At 42.7% G+C, this 22,096-nt stretch overlaps 1 protein-coding gene across 3 annotated transcripts; it reads left to right on the forward strand.

Annotated features, from left to right (window-relative positions):
• Nucleotides 1–5,549: 5,549 nt before the first annotated feature.
• On the forward strand, nucleotides 5,550–21,812 carry LOC120812224 (kelch domain-containing protein 4-like). 3 transcript variants are annotated; one of them, XR_013455072.1, is made up of 7 exons: nucleotides 5,550–5,748; nucleotides 6,058–6,137; nucleotides 6,730–6,808; nucleotides 7,005–7,103; nucleotides 12,007–12,099; nucleotides 21,109–21,375; nucleotides 21,531–21,812. XR_013455072.1 is itself a non-coding variant. In XM_078097778.1 (6 exons), the coding sequence occupies exons 1-5, from the start codon at nucleotides 5,650–5,652 to the stop codon at nucleotides 12,088–12,090; spliced, it is 441 nt and encodes a 146-aa protein (XP_077953904.1). In that variant the 5' UTR covers nucleotides 5,554–5,649; the 3' UTR covers nucleotides 12,091–12,099; nucleotides 12,919–14,289. The 3 variants fall into 3 exon arrangements, 1 of the variants encoding a protein (XP_077953904.1); XM_078097778.1 differs by lacking the exons at nucleotides 21,109–21,375; nucleotides 21,531–21,812 and adding an exon at nucleotides 12,919–14,289 and having other exon boundaries at nucleotides 5,554–5,748; XR_013455073.1 differs by lacking the exon at nucleotides 12,007–12,099 and having other exon boundaries at nucleotides 5,561–5,748.
• The last annotated feature ends 284 nt before the right edge of the window (nucleotides 21,813–22,096 follow it).

A 22,096-nucleotide genomic window follows, 5' to 3' on the forward strand; every position in this document is an offset into this window, starting at 1 on the left:
CAAATAAGTATATTTTGATATAGGACAACACGGTTCAGATTAGGCGTTGGTGTCTCGAGGCCGTTGGCGCCGTGGTGGGTAATGCCCTTTTCAAAGAACATTCTTTAGCCGCATGTGAGCATCATGTGCTTACTATAAACACAGGAAAGCACGCAGGCGGGGTCAGTGATGCTGTGAAGAATGGCCTCTCCTTCAGGTTGAACATTAATGAACATGTTGTTCTCCTTGTGAATGAGACAAAGCCTCCAGGGCTGTTTACCCACTGCTTTCATATTTAATACATTGTGACAACTTGTTGCAGCGAGTCCAAAGGGAAGGGACTCGTTAAGCCGCCCGACAATCTCTAAAGAGATGAAGTCAAATATGCCGTGTTTGACACCTGCAAACTAATAGTTTAAATTGATAACAAAAATGGAGAATCCTTATATTTTATATCCTAATAAACAGTTGGTGTGCAACAATTTCTGCTTGAGAGTGTCACGTGTGGTTCACTTCCTGTCTTATTTTGTAGTTTTCTGCCACTCGTGTCCCCGGGTAACTTCACTTCCGGCCTGGTCCTGTCATCTCCTGTGATTGTCGGATTGTTTCCACCTGTGTCCAATCACCTGCACCTCCCTAGTGTATTTAAGCAGTGTGTGTCTCTTGTCACTTGTGGCGTCATTGTCTTTTGTCCTGCATGGTCCTCGTTTGTGCCAGCCTTTTTTCCCCCCCGGTACTTGTATGTGTTTTTTGCCCGTTGGCCTTTTGCTTTATTGGAGTTTATGACTATTAAAGTCTATTTGCTTTAAAGTCTGTGTTTGAGTCCTGCCTTCCTACACAACCCTGACAGAGAGGCCACTAACTAATGTTTTATCCGTTTAAAAAACAACTAATTAAGTTGAGACTGATTTACCAAACCAAATCTACTCGAAGCGAAACAAGCAGAGAGAGAGTTAATTTGCCAGCTTGCTCTCAAATAAGCTGCGATCTGTAGAACCGACGAGGTGAAACAAGCTGTGTAAATGTAACACACCTATTGTATGAAGTGAGTCAACATTGAGTCACTCAGAGACCTGCAGGGGCCACGTGTGGCTCTTTATCTGACTTTCCACAGAGGGAACATTTAGATCCACAGATGTTTCACACAATACAAAAAGAAGTATTAACTTGTGTATTATAACATGTTTTTACCAAGCCTCTCTTGGCTCATCCTTTTGACACAGAAGGACATGGTGGACACACGTGTGTGTGTGTGTTCATGCTTCAACCCTTTACGGTGCATGTTATACTGTTTTATATGTAGCTTGTTCACGACGCACCAGATTCTCCTCTGAAAAGCTCTAATCACACGACAGTCTGTCCGCTCAGTTCTGCTTGTGATTCTCCCTTGTGAAGAACATGCAAAGGGATCAGTGAGTCATCTATATACCTACACATCTATACATACATACATCTACACGTCTATACATCTATACGTCTATGCATCTATATGTATATACATCTATACGTATATACATCTATACATCTACTCCTCATGAAGAACATGCAGAGGGATCAGTGAGTCATCTATATACCTACACGTCTGTACATATATACAACTACGCATCTATGCATCTATGCATCTACACATCTATACATCTATACATCTACATATCTATACATATATACATCTACACGTCTATACATATATACATCTACATATCTATACATATATACATCTACACATATATACATCTACACATCTATACATCTACATGTCTATACATCTATACGTATATACATCTATACATCTACTCCTCATGAAGAACATGCAGAGGGATCAGTGAGACATCTATACATATATATATATATATATATATATATATATATATATATATATATATATATATATATATATATATATATATATATACATCTACATCCTGACCAGGGAACACAGACAGGTGTTAGCTCTGGTTTTCCACTTCCCGACATTCATGCACGATGACACACTCATGCACTGCTAGCAGTATTTACACACCTCACACACGCACACTGGGATCGACCGGCCACTGATTATTTGTGCTTGTCTTTTATTGTCTGTGAGTTTTAAAGGAGCACAGTGGACAAATACGTGCAAACACACACACACACACACACACACACACACACACACACACACACACACACACACACACACACACACACACACACAGACACACACACACACACACACACACACACACACACACACACACACAGAGGCATAAGACGAGTGAAATAAAAGTACAAATGAAACATTGTGAGGGAAAGGGTAATGATGACATGAACTGAAACGCATCTTCTAATGTCGATGTTTAATGCATTAAAGACCTTTTAGCATTTGTCAGAGGTGTGTTGTCAGAAATGGAGAATAATATTGATATGTTTAGTCCCTTAATCCTTCGTTATTTGTGATGACAGGATTATGTCTACATACGTCCCGGGCTTACAATCCTACAGTAGCCCAGAGCAGACAAACAAGGCTGGCTCTACTTTTTCTATTTTCTCTTGGGCAACACAAGGAATTTCCATTAGTTGCGATGTTAAACCTCCCTGCTAGATGCTGCAAAACCAAACATATTGCACCTTTAAGTACGGAGCCTGCAGAGGTTAAAATAAATATAGCTCCAAATCTCACTAATTAACAATGTGTAATAAACAACAGTTGACGATAATTCATGATTGATAAAGGTTGATCATTTAGAAATAGTTACTCCATTTTTACACATCTGTTTGTGAGTAGATTGAACTAGTGAGATGTATCCTTAGGATTGGTGGTGAACTTTACAGTTGTAAATAAGTAAGACTGTTCAGTGATCTCATCGAGGTGGTTTGTTTCTGAAGCATGATCTCAGTTTTTCATGATGAGCCACAAACGATGTGTGTGTTCCTGCTCTCTTGTTTGTGTTTCTATCGATGACCTCGATAAACACATTCCGGGTAATTTCTCTTCTCAGGTGTTGACATCTCTGCTCGTCTTATTACGTCTGTCCTTTATTCTTTTCCCACCAGCATCAGTCACGACCAGACGTTCAGGCTGACAGGCAGAAGGTCCGGTGCTGAGGGCAGTATTGATGCAAGGACGCTTGAGTGTGTGTGTGTGTGTATTGATGCAGAGGGACACAGGTGTGAGACAGCCATCTGTTCTTCGGTCTTAAGCAGAGTAAACCACATTTCTTTCGGAGAATATTGCCCACGTTCTCTTTTGGCTCACTGACCTGTGCTTGAAAAGTAGCTGTGTTGTCAGGTTAGGTGACGTGAAGTCACGTTGATTTAAAGTCTAGTCAAGTGGGAAGTCAACTCATTGCATTTAAATGATAACATGCCTTTAGTAGTGAGTGTAAGCGAAGTAACACCTGCATCTGTGGAAAACATCTTTATAGCACATTTTTTTTGCCATCAACAGCTTGTATTCACAATGTCTGATTTGCATAACTGCACCAGTTTAATACACAAAAGGGACTTGTGTTCCACACATTTGCCTTCAGGGCTCGAGAATGCATCCTGCATACATCACAAGTCTGCAGACTGGGCGCTGGAACGTTGCTCATGGGCCCCCACATGACTCCACCAAAATGTTTTTGTGTGTCTAGCTCGCAGGAAGAAGGTTGGGAACGCACAAACAGGATACAATGGTATTTTGTAGTTCATCGTGTCAAAGTCTTGCTTGGCCTGATCTGTAGCAGTACAAGTGGAGTACCAGCCTGCCCTGCATACCTCAACGAAGATAAAATGAATGCACACACATACACACAGATACAGACACACAAACTCACACATGGATACACATCCACAGATGCACCCTGAAGCGCATTAGAAAAGCTCCAAAGGTTAGCAGTCAGGAGTGAGTTGTGGGCATATACTCTATGGGCTGTTGGTGTGAGTAGTCAGTTGATGGGTTTTGTGTATCTTGTGAGTGATTATAGACGCGGGGAAGAAAAATGAATATCACAATATGCTGCCTTTAATCACAGTGAACCGATATGAAGGATAAGACCTCCATTCAACCAGAGAGGGCCTTCAAAGGAGCGGATTACATAGATAAGATACATATGTGATGAAAGCAATATAAAGCAAAGCAATCATTTGGCTGGTAAATTAAATTCTGTAGTTGGCAATATTTATATAACAAGAAAGCCTCCCTACAGATACCAATATTTGAGGCATCGCTTTAATTGGATTTTATCTATTTGAGTGTAAGGCACTAAAATATCTCCGAGCCTCTCATCAGAGGAGATTAACACAATGTACCCTGATGTCTTCCTGATATTGTAAAGCTATAATTTTAAATAAACTGTCAAGATTTGGAAGGGTGAAAGCATAACACATGAATCCTCTTCTGTTCATAATAAACAGCATCATGGTTTGAGTGGTGGTCAGCACTGCCGCCTCACAGCAAGAAAGTCCTGGGTTCGACTCCGCCCAGTGGAGTCTGCATGTTCTCCCCGTGTCTGCTCGGGTTCTCTCCGGGTTCTCCGGCTTCCTCCCACAGTCCAAAGACATGCTCTGGGGATCAGGTTGATTGGTGACTCTAAAATGCCCGTAGGTGTGTGGATGTGAGTGTGAATGGTTGTATGGCTGCGGACCAATCCAGGGTGTACCCCGAAGTTGGCTGGGATTGACTCCTTACCTCCCCTCCCGCGACCCTGTGTGCAGGATACGTGGTTTGAAGATGGATGGATGGTTTGAATCAATCTTTTGGAAAAAAGGATTATCTGACTTTCACTACCAAAGCACCTAATTTTAGCCGTGAATTACATTTTTCTTAATGTTTCAGGCAAGAGGCGAGAGCACTGCTGCGGAGGGGCTGCATGGCCTGCCCACAGGGATTTTAATAAAAAACAAATGCCGTATCAAGGTGTCAAGACACTTCCCTGCTCATTATAGCACGTGTGGTTTCTCTCTGTGAAATTCCACACACACTGAAGACAAAAGAACACGTGTATTCAAACATGCGGACAGAGGTCACGCTGAGTGTGTGAATGCTGCCGGCAGCCATTATTGTCGTCCCCATCCTCATTGGGCTGGTTAAAGCCGAAGGTGTAACAGCTTTACAAGGTGAAACTGCCCGAAGCCCCAAAAGGATCTCAGGCTGTTTGTGTGGCAATCAGGGTCAATTGTGACAGATGCATCTTCTTGGCCTGGGGCCCCCATCTGCCTTAATCTCACTGAAAGCCTAATACCAAATAGCCAAATGAATGTGTAAAAAAACATTCTGTACGGATCACATCAAGGGCATTTAAAAGGAAATCACGGTCAATACATTGTCTTTATTTTATGGGCACCACAGCGGGGTCTTGAACACGTCTTTACTACCGGAGGAGCGCAATAGACTGGTCGTTGCGTTTTTCTCTCTTGACGAGGATCCCAGAGGTCACTCACGTCAGTTTCAAACTCTTAAAAGCATTTAAAAGTGTCCTTTCGAGCGTTTCTTCCTCTGGCCACGCGCGCCCTCCCGCCGCCGGGGGGCGCTGCGGCTCCTCCGCGCGGAGGCCACAGCGGGGCTGCGGCAGGAAGTCCGTCGCCCTCGAGGGCGGAAACTCGTCGGCATTTGGCGTGCGCGTGCGCGTTTGTTTGGATGGTCCATGTGACACCGAGAAGCAAGAGACACAACCCCCCCTGCCGCTTAAAGTTAACGACTGTGCCGTCATGGGCAAAAAGGACAAGAAGGAGAAAAAGGTGAAGGGGGTGGAGAAGACAGCGGCCAAGATGGAGAAAAAAGTTTCAAAGAGGTCCAAACGAGAGGAGGTAGGTAGACGTGAACGTTAACATGGGCTGAACTATTAACCCCAAATTAATATTTGGTCTATTAATGCGACATCGCCGCTATAATATCTTTGTGCAAATTACCGTTGATATATGGTGTAGTTAGCTTTTAGCAGGTCTGCTCCCTGCGCAGTTTGCCCCCCCTGCTAACTACTGTCCACATTAGTGTCAGGTAATAACAACTGTTGTTTATGAGCACCAGCAGTGTTACTATCAGCAGCATTGGACCTCCAATCCAATGGATGCCTCATATGTTCTCATCGCTTTCCATCCCTCCTCCTCTGTCTCCAGGAGGATTTGGAGGCTCTGATTGCTGAGTTTCAGAATCTGGATGCAACCAAGACCCAAGTTGTAGAGACGACATCGCCGAGGTGACAGACAGCACCACTTACAGTCTTGATTGTAGTCACGTATATTTCCACATTGGCTTAATCCACCAAACATTTATTGTGAGCCCCGATTGATGGATCTCTCCTCTGTTGCTCTCCTTGCTGATGGAATTCAGTTAATGAAATTTATAGATTCTAACCATTAAAACTGTGCCGATCGCAAACAAAAGAAACAATAATAGGGGGTGTGCTAACTGACAAGAAGCTGTAGAAGAGCTTTGTGAGGTTCTCGCTCCTCCCAATATATTTTAGCTTTGAGAGAATGTCTTCGTGGCTGCAGGTCTGTTTTTGATGATTGCCGTGGCGTTATAATGATAGAACGCTGATATTAAGCAGATATACTATTCGTCATCCAGAAGAAAAATGATCCGAGCCCAGTGATTGACTCGCAGACCAAGGTTTATTTTCTTTGTTCATTTGTTCCAGACCAAATCAGCAGATGAATGTCTTTAGTTTAGAGGCGAAAGTATAATACAAATAAAAACAGCGGCTGTTATAAAACCCAGTGGTTTGTTCCATTTGAAGCCACACCGGTCAGGTATAGCGTGTCTGATGTCTTTCTGTGTTTTGGCAGATTGAGCGCTACTCTCTCTGCCCATCCCGAGAAAGAGGAGCTCATCCTGTTCGGAGGAGAATTCTTTAATGGAAGGAAGGTATGGGAAAATTAGATGACCCAACTTAGCGGCTTTTACTAACACTTGAACTTGTGCTTTGTTATTCAACACAGCCTCACCGTCATCCACATTGTGAAAACTGCTTATGAAGCTCATGCGCTTTGATGCACACAGTTTGGTTTATTTATCCCAAAAAAGAAAAAAAGTCAAGACAATGCGGCCTTGTTCCTTGCAGACGTACCTGTACAACGATCTGTTTTTCTACAACATCAAGAAGAACAGCTGGGTTAAATCGGACATCCCCAAACCCCCTCCGCCCCGCTGCTCCCACCAGGTACGAGGATCCCGACCCTCAGCCCCCGTAACATCTCAGCTTAATGTGTCTTATTTGATTATCAACAACATTTTCAGTTACTTCCATGTAAACGAGCCAGGTGACTGGTTGTCCTGTTGTTGGGCTCGTTATGCTCCACTGTGGTTCTCCGTTTATACCACAAGGGGGCAGACGGCTGTAGGGGAAACTCGTCAGCCACTTCATCACTAATTGTTGGAATGCATTAAGCATTCCAAGTATTGTTCTTCGAATCTTTATTTGTTGGAATGCATTAACGATGCATTCCAAGTATTGTTCTTCGAATCTTTATTCTTCAACTTCATCTTCTTCTATTTCTTCCGCGGCACCTTTCAACTCCTTCACACTTTCAGCTATTAAAATCCTTCAAATATTAAAATGTTCAGCTCCTTTCTGGCTTGAGGGCTATGACTTTTCAGCTTTCTACCTCTTAAGCTTGAATTTATATAAATCAATAATCATTAATATTTAAACATGGTTTTCAAATGGAGATTGTTTTCAAATCCTCCTTAAACTTCTTCAACTTTCAGATATTTCAGCTCCGCCAATCGTTCAGCTACAGACACAATTTAAACTTTCAAATGTTGACACAGGTCTCAACTATTTTATGAAAAAAACTGCTTGTGGATATCTATTGTACTTTTTTCATAATCACTGATTATGTTTCACTAGTTCTTCGCTCCGTTTCTGACTTTTACATGAGTGTGTATTGCGTCTGCTAGAGTGGGGACCTCGAGGGCTAGAGTGTGGGGCAGCGCGAGAATCTGGTTAAAAAAATATGGAACTTCTGTCCTTGCAGCCAAAGTATACACCCTAGAGGCTTCATTTCTTCAGATTAATGAGGGTATGGTTGTGCTGATTGGATTAATGTGTTCATGGAATCCCAGAGTTCTTTAGTTTTTGCTTAAGGAGTGTTAGAGTGACACAACCTCTGCCAAAAGCCCCATAGGCTCCAATACAAATCTGCCGACATATTTCTCTAAAAATCCAGAAGGTACACGTTTTGTCAACGGCCATAGGAGCCGTATTTATTACCGGACAGACATAAAACGCACATCCATGCGTTCGGTAGAGTCTTGGGTCTCGTAAAAACGCCGTATTTTTTAGATATCTGTTATAGTTTTGCGCTGGTTCTCATTTGTTTGAGGTGTGGATTCTGTGTAACTCGCTGTCCTGTGTCTGCCCTTTTGCAGCCGCACAGGTGCGTCGTTGCCGTGGTTACTCGCTCACACGCTGCAAGATCTGTCTGTGGCTCACAGCTGCTCCTATGACCTGATTAGTGGAGTCACATGACGCAGCTATGCTTTCTGTCAACAGACCAATATGATAAAGACACTAGCCTCCCCCTCCCCCCTCCACCCTGACCTCTTCTCACTGTTAATCACTCTCAGACAGTCAGTCTGTCTATTTCTCCTCCTCTCTCCCTCTCTATCTCTTCCTCACCACCATTCCCTTCCTCACCCTCTCACCCTCCCTCCCTCTATCTACACCCCCCCACCCCACCCAATCCAATAGGTGCGCCGTTGCCGTGGTTACTCGTACACATGCTGCAGGATCTCTGTCTGTGACTCACAGCTGCTCCTATGACCTGATTAGTGGAGTCACATGACGCAGCTATGCTTTCTGTCAACAGACCAATATGATAAAGACACTCGCCCCCCCCTCCCCCCTCCACCCTGACCTCTTCTCACTGTTAATCAATTTCTTCCGCGGCACCTTTCAACTCCTTCACACTTTCAGCTATTAAAAACGTTCAAATATTAAAATATTCAACTCCTTTCCGGCTTTCCTGCTATGACTTTTTAGCTTTCTACCTCTTATGCTTGAATTTATATAAATCAATAATCATCAATAGTTAGACCTATTTCAGAATCTGGTTAAAAAAATATGGAACTTATGTCCTCAGAGCCAAAGTATACACTTTTGAGGCTTCATTTCTTTGGATTAATGATAGCATGGTTGTGCTGATTGGATTAATGTGTTCATGGAATCCCAGACTTCTTTAGTTTTGGATTCCTGAGTATTAGAGTGACACAACCTCTGCCAAAAGCCCCATAGGCTCCAATACAAATCTGACGACATATTTCTCAAAAAATCCAGAAGTTACACGTTTTGTAAACTGCGACAGGAGCCGTATTTATTACTGGACAGACATAACAAACGCATCCATGCGTTCGGTAGAGTCTTGGGTCTCGTAAAAACGTCGTATTTTTTTGGATAGCTGTTATAGTTTTGCACTAGTTGACACTTGTTTGAGGTGTGGATTGTGTGTAACTCGCTGTTCTGTCTTTGCCCTTTGAGCAGGTGCTCCATTACCGTGGATACCAGCACACACGCTGCAGTTTGTCAGTTGGTCAGTTTGTGTCACACAGCTGATCCATAATAGTTGATTAGTGGAGTCACAGAACACAGATATGCTTCCCCCCCCTCATTCTCCCCCTCTCTCTCCCCTCCTCCTCCTCTCTTTTCTGTTCCTCCCCTCTTTATTACTCCTCCACTCTTTCCATTCTTCCCCCTCTCCCTTCCTCACTATTCCATCCTTCCTCCTCCTCCTTTCCCCTCTTTCTTCCTCCCCTTTCTCCCTTCCTCCTCTTTTTCCATTCTTCCCCTCTTTCTTTCTCCCCCTCTCTCTCCCTTCCTCCCTCCCTCTCTTGCCCCCCTCTCCCGTCCTCACCCTCTCTTTCCATTCCTCCCCCTCCCTTCCCTTATCTTTCTTTTTCCCTTCCTCCTCCTCTCTTTCGTTCTCCTCTTTTTTATTCTTCCCCTCTTTCTTCCTCCTCCGCTTTCTTTCTCCCCCTCTCTCTACCTTCCTCCCTCCCTCTTTCCCCCCTCTCCCTTCCTTACCCTTTTTTTATCCTCCTCTTTTCATTCCTGCCCTCTCTCTTCTTCCCTCCTCCTCTCTTTTGTTCTCCTCTTTCCATTCTTCCCATCTTTCTTCCTCCTCCTCTTTCTTCTTCTTCTCTCCTGCCATCCCCCCTCTCCATTTCTCACCGTTCCACACCCTCTCTTTCTCAGTTCCTCCCTCTATCTCCCTTCCTCCACTTCTCTTTCCATTCCTCCCCCTCTCCCTTCCTCACTTTCTCTCCCTTTCTCTCTCTTCCTCCCTCCCTCTCTTTCACCTTTGCTCTCTCTAGTGTGCTCTCTCCTTCTACCTTCCCCAATGCCAACATTTTAAAATATAACCCCTCATGGAGGGAATTTTACTGTAGTGTTTGTGATGAGGTCTATCGATTAATAGTTTGAAGGACAAACATTCTGCCCCCCCACACCCAACAACTACTAATATCACTAGTACAACTAGTAGTGCTACTTGAACTAATACTACTACTACATTACTAATACTACTACTACTAGTATTTCAACTGGTATTTATACTAAATGACTCTTACTACTACTAATAGTAGTTGTACTAAAAATACTATTTCTACCAGTAGCAGTGACCCAACAACTGATATTACTACACTTACTACTATAAGAAAACATACTACCAATATTTATACTGCTATTAATACCACAACTACTACTCATTTTACTACAAATACTACAATGACTAACAGTTTAGTACTACAGATGATAAAACTAGTAGTACTACTAACACTATTTTTCTACTGCTATTGATACTAAAACTACTACTTATTCTAATGCTAATACTATTACTGCCAAAATTACAATTACTACTAATATTACTAGAACAAATAAATGTTTTAAGACTCAACTCAGCTTTTGTCATTTCTGAATTTCCAGCAATATTTTGATATTATTTCTTCTATAGTTGTTTTGTTTCTTTATTTTCAGCAAATCTATGGAAATTCCTTTCCGCTTCTCCCATTTCTGTATTTTCAGCAATTTCTAATTTATTTCAGCTTTTCGAATATCTGTAATTTCAGCAAATGTATTAAAATTCCCTTCAACTTTCTGTATTTTCAGCAATTTTCTGAAGTTCATTTCAGCTTTCAGCTTTTTGCATTCCAACGCATTTTCAGCAGGAAATGCATTTTCTAGTTACAAAATAAAAGCCTGAATGATTATCTGTACCTTAACCATGAAGCTCAGAATGAAGCGGTTTCGTTGAAATACGTATTGCTTTCAAATACTACTACAGCCACTACGAATATTACTAGTACTTCTAGTACTACAACTGATACTTCTACCATACTACTAGTATTTCTACTGCTATTAATACTACAACTACTACTAATGTTATTACAAATACTACTATGGCTATTCCAGCTGTTTCTACTGCTATTGATACTAAACCAACTTCTACTGCTAGTACTACTAATACCACAATTACAACTATAACTAATACTAATATTACTACAAACAATTTTAAACCTCTTTTTAGTCATCTCAGCTTTTGTTATTTCTGTATTTTTTTTAATTCATTCAAGCTCCTGCAACTTCTGTATTCTTTAGAAAATCTATTGAAATTCAGCTTTCCCACTTCCTGTATTTTCAGCAGTTCTTTAAAATAATTTCAGCTTTTCTTATGCCTGTATTAACAGCAATGTTTTAATATTGATTTCTGTATTTTTTTGTGTGCAATATTTCACATTCATTTCAGCTGTTTTCATTTCTGCTTTTTCAGCAAATCTATTAAATCCTTTCAACTTCTCCCATTTCTGTATTTTCAGCAATTTCAAATTAATTTCAGCTTTTCCAATATCTGTAATTTCAGCAAATGTATTAAAATTCCCTTAAACTTTCTGTAATTTCAGCAATTTTCTGAAGTTCATTTCAGCTTTCAGCCTTTTGCATTCCAACGCATTTTCAGCAGGAAATGCATTTTCTAGTTTATTTAAGTATTTTTTACTAACAAGTACACACAAGTGCACACTGTGTTTTGAAGGGATTTCAGGTTTTACCCTTTTTTGTTGCTCCGCAGGGCGCCCGGTGGTCCACCGGGTCGCAGCGGCCATCGCATTGTCCTCAGCAAGAAGCAGCTGTTGGTGTTCGGAGGTTTCCATGAGAACACAAGGTGGACGGAATGATAAACGATCCCAGTGTGTCTGTGATGGAGTGGAGGGCGGACCAGTAACATCTTTGATCGAATGTGATACGTTATACATATATATGTATATATTTAAAAAAATTGACTTTCACGTGACTACCAGTCGTAGTATGAAAACGTAACTTTATTTGAAACTATTCATATATTTGGAACTCAAACAGCGTTTGGCTGTCTTTTAGCTCATCGTTTGGCTCTTATGCAACCGTACGGTTCAGTTTCATCACAACAGACGGACAAAGTTAGCGACTCGTTGGTGAACTTAATTACTATATTGACTTATTATACAATATCTGGACATGAGCTCAATAGTTTTTATGTTATCGACGCTTTGCCCACACCTCTGGCGTTGTGGTGTCGTTGCTTCTTTCTTGCGCATAACTAACAAGCTGAAACCGAATGGCCGACGGGTCTGTTATGGGATGAAATGTTCTGCCAGCTTCTGCCGTGTTGGATATTTATTTAAGTGCATTTATTTTCACAAAGCCAAAGAGTCTATTTTATTCATTTAGAGTTTAATTAAAATTTAAGATATACAAATATTTTTTCCAATTAAAATTTACTCAATATATTTAAGAATTAAAACCTAATTGATCTTTGAAAATGTGGATGCACTATTTTGCTATTTTATCATAAGACGTCACAAAATTGTTACCTGACCAATATTAAATCGACTTGATCTTGGACTTTTTGTGATTTTGAGCTCGTTCTGATCAACCGACAGTCCTAAAGCCTTTAAATGTATTCAAGATGTGGTTTTATCTAACTCCGCCCCCCTCCGCCCTCCAGGGATTTCATCTACTACAATGACGAACTTTGTTCCCACGTTTCTCTGGAAGACAACACTGTTACACCATTTATAATAAACATGATCTTTTCGGTTTCAGGACAACTTCAACAATTGGTTTTTCAAAGTGAAGATGTAACTGAAAATCAGATTTTCATCAATACTAAATTCGCCCAAAATGTTTGAAAATAATCCAAAATATCCACACATTTATCTATCAGGGGTAATTCAAGCCAACCCACGTGTGTTAGAAACACACTAATTAACAGGTAAGATGCCATTTTACTTTAATTATAATAATAATAAAGCACAGAAAAAGAAGCCCAAAGCAGTGAAGCTTGAATGAAACCATGACGCTGTATTTCTGTCCCTGACTCCTATTTTCCATCTTTCCAGCCAAGTAGTCAAGTTCTATTACGAGACAGCTGGTTTGTAGTGTCGATACGCTGGTTTGACGAGCCCCTAGCAACGACGCGTGCCGCTTGTTTTACTCCTCCATCACAAAAAAAGGGGGAGGAACAGGAAGAGAGAGCCAGGTGAGCTGAGGAGATGGAACGAGCGGGTGAAGATGAGAGGGCGGCAGCAGGGGAGGAAAAAGGAGATAGGCAATGCGGGGAAGGAGGAGGGGGACGACGCGTTGCCGGGGAAGACATCAGTCACTGTTGCGCGCATCACCCTATCCCCCTGACCTATTTTAACCTCCATCAGCAGTTTGAGCGAGGGATGAGAGGAGGCTGATGAATAATAGAAGAGAGGGAGAGATGGATGCGAAGGAGTCTGCCTCCCTCCCTCTGGTTCTCTCTCCCTCCTTCATCCCCCCTCCCCTTTTCCCTCCTTACCCTTTTTTATTCTAACTCTGGGACAAGAAAAGATTTTATAAATAACTAAAGAGGGGAGCGTTTTTGGGGTGCGTTTCGCAATCGTCAGAGATACGTCAGTCGTTAGTCGAGAGAAATCTTGGATGTGGAGGATGTTTCCAGCTTGTCTTAACTCAGTCAGGCTGGGTATTGATTAAATGTGTAAAACTGCAGCCCCTCTGGCTACTGGGACATCTTGGATAAGATTTCATACACATTTTTTCTTTCTGCTTGTTGGTTCAGTCATTGTGATCTCACAGGGTTCCATTCCGAGGCTTACAGCGCATTATACTCGACTGGTTAAACGGAAAGAAACATTTGAACTAACGTTTAGCAATATCATTGTTTGATCTGGTTTTTTTTTTTTCAATTGTACCCTATTAGCTGCCAGATTGTCCATAATTCACACTGAAATGATCACACAGATGAATGCAACCATTGGAGCCTGAGGAACACACATGCTGCTGTAAATCATAAACTTTGATTTCACAAGTATTCATAAAAGGATCTTTAACTGCAACTGTACATTTCATTTTCTGCTGTCGATGAGTCCTTCACCCTGCCGTTTCTTTTCCGACATCAGGAGGAAAGGCTACTGTGGCAAACTACATTTTGCAACTGAATGAGAGAGACAATTAAACAGGTACAATTGCAGCATTATAGAAAACAAAACACTTCTTCACAGCATCCTTTTATTTTTGTCACCCTCACACCCAATTCGGTACACTACATTATTCTGTATAATATTACAAAATATATAGGCAGATGTTTCATGTCCCCATTGTTTTAAATAGCCAGCATGGAAACCAGAAGCTTCCTGGTGTGCCGGCCTGGAAGCTTCGGCTGTGCGCTGATTGGCCGAATTGTATGTGACTCATTTACTCTTTAATCAGCAATTGGGCCATTTCTACATTTTCCTATTTTAACAAATGTTACTGGTTGAGTTCCATATTATACACCAATATCAACAATTTGTATATTGACTATTTATTTTTCAGCCCAAGGAGGGGGCTGAAGTTGAGCTGGGTCAGCCACCACTGGTGTTGGTTTTTGACATAACAAGTTAAAAGTTCCTCCCAGTAAGCTTTAGTTGCTGGTCTAGTTTTGAAAAAGTAAATGTTGACAATTGGTTTAATAGAGGAAACAAACCGCGGCCTCCTGGCTGATTGTCCTGTATTTGTTTGACCCACCTCCCTACGGGGAATTCTGTGCACTATGAAAAGGAATACATTTGTGATATGTCGAAAACAAAGACCAGAACGCATTTCCCTCGAATCGTTGTAACATTGTAACATTCTGTGGTATGTAAATAACTCTGTGACCTTGATTTCAACTCTATTTGCCTCATGGGTCATTTTGACCCGAAGACCACCTTTGTACCTTTTTTTGTACAGTTTACATGGAAATGTGAATAAAAGAAACATTTCACTTTTTCTACTGTTGGGGCCAATTTAGGAAAAAGTTTAAAAAATATTGTTTAGGGGATTTTTTTTTTTTTTAACATAGTGGCGGGTCATTTTGACCCGAGGACAACAAAAGGATTAAATCCTTATCCCTCCGTTGTGGTCAGGAAGTCACAGTAACTGCCCATCGTTACTTCCGTCCTCTCTCACCCTGTTTCCTTCTCTCTCTCTCTCTCCTCCCACCTCCCTCCCTCACCTCTGCTATCAGTGTTTAGAGGGCTAAACCTTAATCCTCGGCCTTTAAGTGATTTTAGGCTGAGAGGGACGTTTAAGAGGGGGGGAGGATAAGAGGACAGTCGGGGAGGTAGCAGGGGACAGGGGACAGACAGGGGGTTGATTCTTAAGTAATTTTAGTCCCATTTGTATAATCTGTCATTTCCTTTCTGTCCACATTGATCACAAAAATCACAGCACTTCAAAAACGAGTCAAGTAAACCAAACTATGAGTACCAACAAAAGAAAAAAAGGAAAAATTTCCTTTTGCCGCAATATGTCGATGCCATCTGGAAATACGCAGTATTTCTTAACGCATCCCCTGCTTCTCTTTTTGCCGACATCGACAGCTGAAACGAAGCACAACTTTGAAACGAAGGCGTCCAACTGAAATGAAAAGTAAAGGTTTATGCCGTTGACTTGTAGCGCGCAAGGAGTTTGAACTGTAAGGGTCGACATATTGGGAGAGAGTCTAAGTAGCAAACAGTGAAGCAGCTTCTTGTGTGCCTGACCTGAAGGTTTGCCTATTAATGCTTGGGTAGGTTATGTTGTTATTTGTTGGAAAAAAGATGAGCGATAATCTGGGTTCTTTGGCTATCGAACCATTTTAGTCCCACAGTAAAGATTGTAGAAATTAGTTCATAGTGTCAATCCCTAGTTTCAAGTCTTCAATACAGAATGGTGTTCATTTGGTGAATTGTTGTCCCCTTTAGAGCCTATGAGTTTGCTTTAGTGCATGGCTACTTTGTGATCAACAGGATGCCACCTTTGAGTCTTCCAGTCGGAGAGTTGCAAGCAGAAACACCTTCACGGTGTGTTTTCAATTCATCAAAGTTAACTGTAAACTGTTTAGTTACCTAAAATGTGGTGTGTATTTAGCTCCATCTACTTGTAACTTCTGGTTACCAAGAGCCAACATGGCGACTGACAAAATGCCAAACTCAAAGCTTCACAATGGTGGTCTACAAACCAATGATGACTATGTCAACTTCTTGTTGAGGTATGTAGACAGCCCTAGTATTAAGTATGCCTTCCTGCATAGTTGTTGGACTGAGAATCCGTCTACAACTATGTTTAATATGGCCACAATGCATCCCTGACTGCCTGCGGTTCCGGTTTGCCAACTGGGACACAGTCTGTCCCCGGGGCTTCTAGGCTTGCCTTTGTACCATTTACTGTACTTTTACGTGGTCAGGCAATATCCGATTACAATCAGATGCCCCGAAGCATTTGAACTAAAGGTATAAAATGAATCTGAGGCTGACCGCTCCATACAACCAACCAAACTAAATACCTTTTAGGGGAAACCAAAGCTTTTACTTTCATTAGGAAAATTATAATTAGCTGTTACCCAAGAATTTGCAAAAGCAAAAATACACAATATGCTTTGTGCCTTGTGTAGTGTAACAGGAATACTGTTTCTTGAAAGAGATGTTGCTGTAGAAAATGAACATACTTAAAGCACAAAAACTTGGGAACATCAAGCCCAAACCATGTGCAGCCACATTGCCTTGTTCTGCTCCAGACATGTTTTATTCATCCTACCAGAACAGAGGCACTTTCTTTAAATCAATACTCTCTGCCCACAACTGTTTGGTCGTCTACAACCCCAAAGCATCATCTATCCGAAAACAATGACAGGGAGACGGCATTTGTCCTCCTGGGCCTCCATCTTTCATGCTATGCCTTTTGTATTTTTAAAAACAAAGTTCTTGCTCGGAGTGCTAACATGGTTAGCATGACATGGCTTATATATCTGAGGGTTAAAGAGGACATGGATTGATCTCAAATACTTGAGAGAAATCGGAGATAATGCAAGGTGAATTGCAGTTGCATCGCTGGACAATTTCGCCTTACCTTGTCCTTGAGGGGCGTGGAGTACAAAGTGATGTCACAGATTTTGTTGGAGGATTTGTCTCTGAAAACCAGGTCAGAATTATTTCATTCTGTCTGGAAAATGACTGGCCCTGCTTTTGCAATTGACCCTCCAGATGAAATTGATAGTACAATGAAACTAGAGGCCACCACGCAAATATAAATGAACAAATTGGTGTGCGGGGTATGGATTGAGGTAGTCCAATGATCCCTTCTTCCCTTCCAACCCTCTATTTTAGATCCCCTTGTTCAGACCAGAACCCTCTTTGTGCTCAACCTTCCTTTTTGCACATCTGTATCGTGACCGCATCTTGCACAGCTGCATCATTTTTGTAGGGACTAAATCTGTCCACAAATTTTAGAAACACTCAGGACTCCCAAACAAACTCACTTGTTGAGAACAGTACCTGCGTCAAGATTGCGACCAGTATAGTTAATGGTTACGTTGCTCTTTTAAAGGTATACTTCAACAATTTAGAAATACCCCTGGGCTCAAGAGTTAGATGACAAGGCAGGAGTCAATGGGCTGTCATAGCATTGATATTGGAAGTTGAGTTTGTTCAAAGGGCAGAATAAAGAAATCTCTACCAGCACCTTTAGTTCTTTGGGTGCCAGGTTAAGCTAACCAACTGGTAGCTGTGCCTTGATATTTGTGTTGTCAGTCTTCTATATTGATTTGCAAGTGACTGAATAGTTACATTACATTACATTACATGTCATTTAGCTGACGCTTTTATCCAAAGCGACGTACAATAAGTGCATTCAACCATAGGGTACAAACTCAGGAGAACAAGAAACAAGAAAGTGCAATTTCCTCATATAAGCCAATTTACAATTTGCTATAGATGAGTGACGTTACAAGTACAATTTAAGTGCTATAATTTGTTAGTCTTTAGTCGAGGTTGAGTCTGAAGAGGCGTGTCTTTAGTTTGCGGAGGAAGATGTGAAGGCTCTCTGCGGTCCTGGTGTCTTCAGAGAGCTCGTTCCACCATTTCGGCACAAGGACAGCACAGAGTCGTGATCTAGTCGAGTGTTTTGCTCTCAGTAAGGGAGGAACGAGTAGTTTTGCAGATGCAGAGCGGAGAGTGCGGGTTGGGATGTAGGGTTTGACCATGTCCTGGATGTAAGCTGGACCCGATCCATTCACAGCATGGTACGTGAGCACCAATGTTTTGAACTGGATGCGGGCAGCCACCAGTAGCCAGTGAAGAGAGCGGAGGAGTGGAGTAGTGTGGGAGAATTTCGGAAGGTTGAAGACCAGTCGAGCTGCTGCATTCTGAATGAGCTGCAGAGGTCGAATGGCGGTGGCAGGGAGACCAGCCAGGAGGGAGTTGGAGTAGTCCAGGCGGGAGATGACAAGAGCCTGAATCAGTACCTGCGCTGCCTTCTGAGTGAGAAGGGGACGTATTCTCCTGATGTTGTAGAGCGTGTATCTACAGGATCGCGTTGTCGCAGTGATGTTGGGAGTCAGGGAGAGTTGGCTGTCGAGTGTGACGCCGAGGTTCTTAGCAGTCAAAGTGGGCGTTAGTACGGAGTTCCCAAAGTTGACTGTCAGGTCCTGGGTAAGCGAATCTTTTCCAGGAAAGAGAAGTAGTTCAGTCTTGTCGGGGTTGATTTTCAGATGGTGGGCGGACATCCACTGAGAGATGTCAGTTAGACAGGCGGATATCCGAGCCGCCACCTGGGTGTCCGAGTGAGGGAAGGAGAGAATTAGTTGGGTGTCATCGGCATAGCTGTGGTAAGAGAAGCCATGCGAGCGAATGACAGCGCCATGAGAGTTGGTGTAAAGCGAAAACAGGAGGGGACCCAGCACGGAACCCTGAGGAACTCCAGTAGTAAGAGGACAAGGTTCCGACACAGATCCTCGCCAGGTTACCCGGTAAGTGCGGCCGTCGAGGTAGGACGAGAGAAGGAAGAGAGCAGAGCCTGTGACACCAAGTTCCTGAAGGGAGGAAATAAGGATCTGGTGGTTGACCGTGTCAAATGCAGCAGAGAGGTCCAGAAGGATGAGGACAGAGGAGAGAGAGGCGGCTCTAGCAGTGTGGTTCAGAGAAGAAGGAGGCAAGAGTCAACCCTCTCCTGAAGAAACCCACCCTCAACCCTTCTGAAGAAAACAACTACAGACCGGTCTCTCTTCTTCCCTTTTTGTCCAAAACCCTTGAACGTGCTATCTTTAATCAACTCTCCTCTTATCTCCACTGTAACAACCTCCTTGACCCCCACCTGTCAGGTTTCAAGGCAGGCCACTCCACAGAGACTGCTCTCCTTGCTGTCTCAGAGCAGCTCCACACTGCTAGAGCCGCCTCTCTCTCCTCTGTCCTCATCCTTCTGGACCTCTCGCACCTACCGGGTAACCTGGCGAGGATCTGTGTCGGAACCTTGTCCTCTTACTACTGGAGTTCCTCAGGGTTCCGTGCTGGGTCCCCTCCTGTTCTCGCTTTACACCAACTCTCTTGGCGCTGTCATTCGCTCGCATGGCTTCTCTTACCACAGCTATGCCGATGACACCCAACTAATTCTCTCCTTCCCTCACTCGGACACCCAGGTGGCGGCTCGGATCTCTGCCTGTCTAACTGACATCTCTCAGTGGATGTCCGCCCACCATCTGAAAATCAACCCCGACAAGACTGAACTACTTCTCTTTCCCGGAAAAGATTTGCTTACCCAGGACCTGACAGTGAACTTTAGAAACTCCGTGCTAACGCCCACTTTGACCGCTAAGAACCTCGGCGTCACACTCGACAGCCAACTCTTGACTCCCAACATCACTGCGACAACGCGATCCTGTAGATACACGCTCTACAACATCAGGAGAATACGTCCCCTTCTCACTCAGAAGGCAGCGCAGGTACTCATTCAGGCTCTTGTCATCTCCCGCCTGGACTACTCCAACTCCCTCCTGGCTGGTCTCCCTGCCACCGCCATTCGACCTCTGCAGCTCATTCAGAATGCAGCAGCTCGACTGGTCTTCAACCTTCCGAAATTCTCCCACACTACTCCACTCCTCCGCTCTCTTCACTGGCTACTGGTGGCTGCCCGCATCCAGTTCAAAACATTGGTGCTCACGTACCATGCTGTGAATGGATCGGGTCCAGCTTACATCCAGGACATGGTCAAACCCTACATCCCAACCCGCACTCTCCGCTCTGCATCTGCAAAACTGCTCGTTCCTCCCTCACTGAGAGCAAAACACTCGACTAGATCACGACTCTTTGCTGTCCTTGCGCCGAAATGGTGGAACGAGCTCTCTGAAGACACCAGGACCGCAGAGAGCCTTCACATCTTCCGCCGCAAACTAAAGACACACCTCTTCAGACTCTACCTCGACTAAAGACTAACAAATTATAGCACTTAAATTGTACTTTTAACGCCACTCATCTGTAGCAAATTGTAAATTGGCTTATTTGAGGAAATTGCACTTTCTTGTTTCTTGTTCTCCTGAGTTTGTACCCCATGGTTGAATGCACTTATTTTACGTCACTTTGGATAAAAGCGTCCGCTAAATGACATGTAATGTAATGTAATGATTCACATTTGGGTGCAATGACATACAGTATGTATACAACAAGATCTAATTTTTAAAGATATTTTATGCATACACACAAAATAAAGAAAGGTTGAATCGGGATGGACTATATTTCCAAAATGAATATATTTTTGTGCACTTGTCTCAAAAGAAACCTCAGTGATGTTTCCTGTTAGTTTATTTTGGGATTGAAGAAGTTGAGTGGAAGTAAATTTTCTATAGTACTTTAAAATGTTTGTCAATTTAATAATTTTCCAGGATTGAGCGGCTGTGGAGAGACTTGTGGGTAGCTGTAACAAGCGTCTAGTACGATGTTCTCCACTACCTTGAAGAAGAGGGCTTCCTCAGCATCGACACCGCTACACACCTCTTCTGCTGCCACCTTGTGTTCCTCCCACGCCTGCAGGATGACCTCAATACTTTTCGCAGTGGTTGGGACAATCATTCGATAAGAACTGAGAGCCAGATGACCCCTAACCAGTTGTGGGTGCACATCACCCAATTCCTGGGCCAGATAACACAGAGGTATGTGCAAAGTATAATGTGATTTTAATCACATTATACTTTGCACACAAGTAATGTGGTTCACATGTGTAAGCAATGAAATTAGCCAAATTTGAAAATGTGCCTACTGTTTATCCAGATAATACTGCATGAAATTCAAAATTGTTCTGTTGTAGGATATGGACATTCCAGAAATCGAGTGGGAAAACAGTGGACTTCCCCATGATGACCACTCAAGCATCATTGTCCCAGATGCAGATTGCCCACTGACTGATGAACAAATGACATCTTTAGGAGATGCAGTTAACCCAAGAGCTGCATCCCAGTCCTTTGGCTGTGATATTTACGTTGCTACTGTTCAGTTCTGTGAGCAATTTCTTTCTCTGTAAAATAACTGAATTGAGAGTTGCACAGAGACATAAACCCACACTCAAATAAACCAAATGGATGTTGTCAAAGCTTTGATGTGAACACTGATTTAGAGAAGAAACCCTTAATGGCTGGGCTTCACTAGCCACTAAAGACTGAGTCAGCAAGAGAAAGAGAATTACCTCTGCAACCGTACCTCCACAAATCAAAGAAAAAGAAATCAAAGTAATATCTTGTAATATCTTGTATCCTGTGTTAATTGACACAAGATACATGTAGCACATACTGTACCTGCTGAACCCTCCCCCAATCCACCACATAAGCAAATCCAACACAAGCAGTTTTCATTTTTGTGCTGTAAGGAAACGAGGAG

Source organism: Gasterosteus aculeatus, chromosome Y, assembly GCF_964276395.1.
Source record: "Gasterosteus aculeatus chromosome Y, fGasAcu3.hap1.1, whole genome shotgun sequence".
In the NCBI taxonomy this organism is placed as follows: domain Eukaryota; kingdom Metazoa; phylum Chordata; class Actinopteri; order Perciformes; family Gasterosteidae; genus Gasterosteus; species Gasterosteus aculeatus.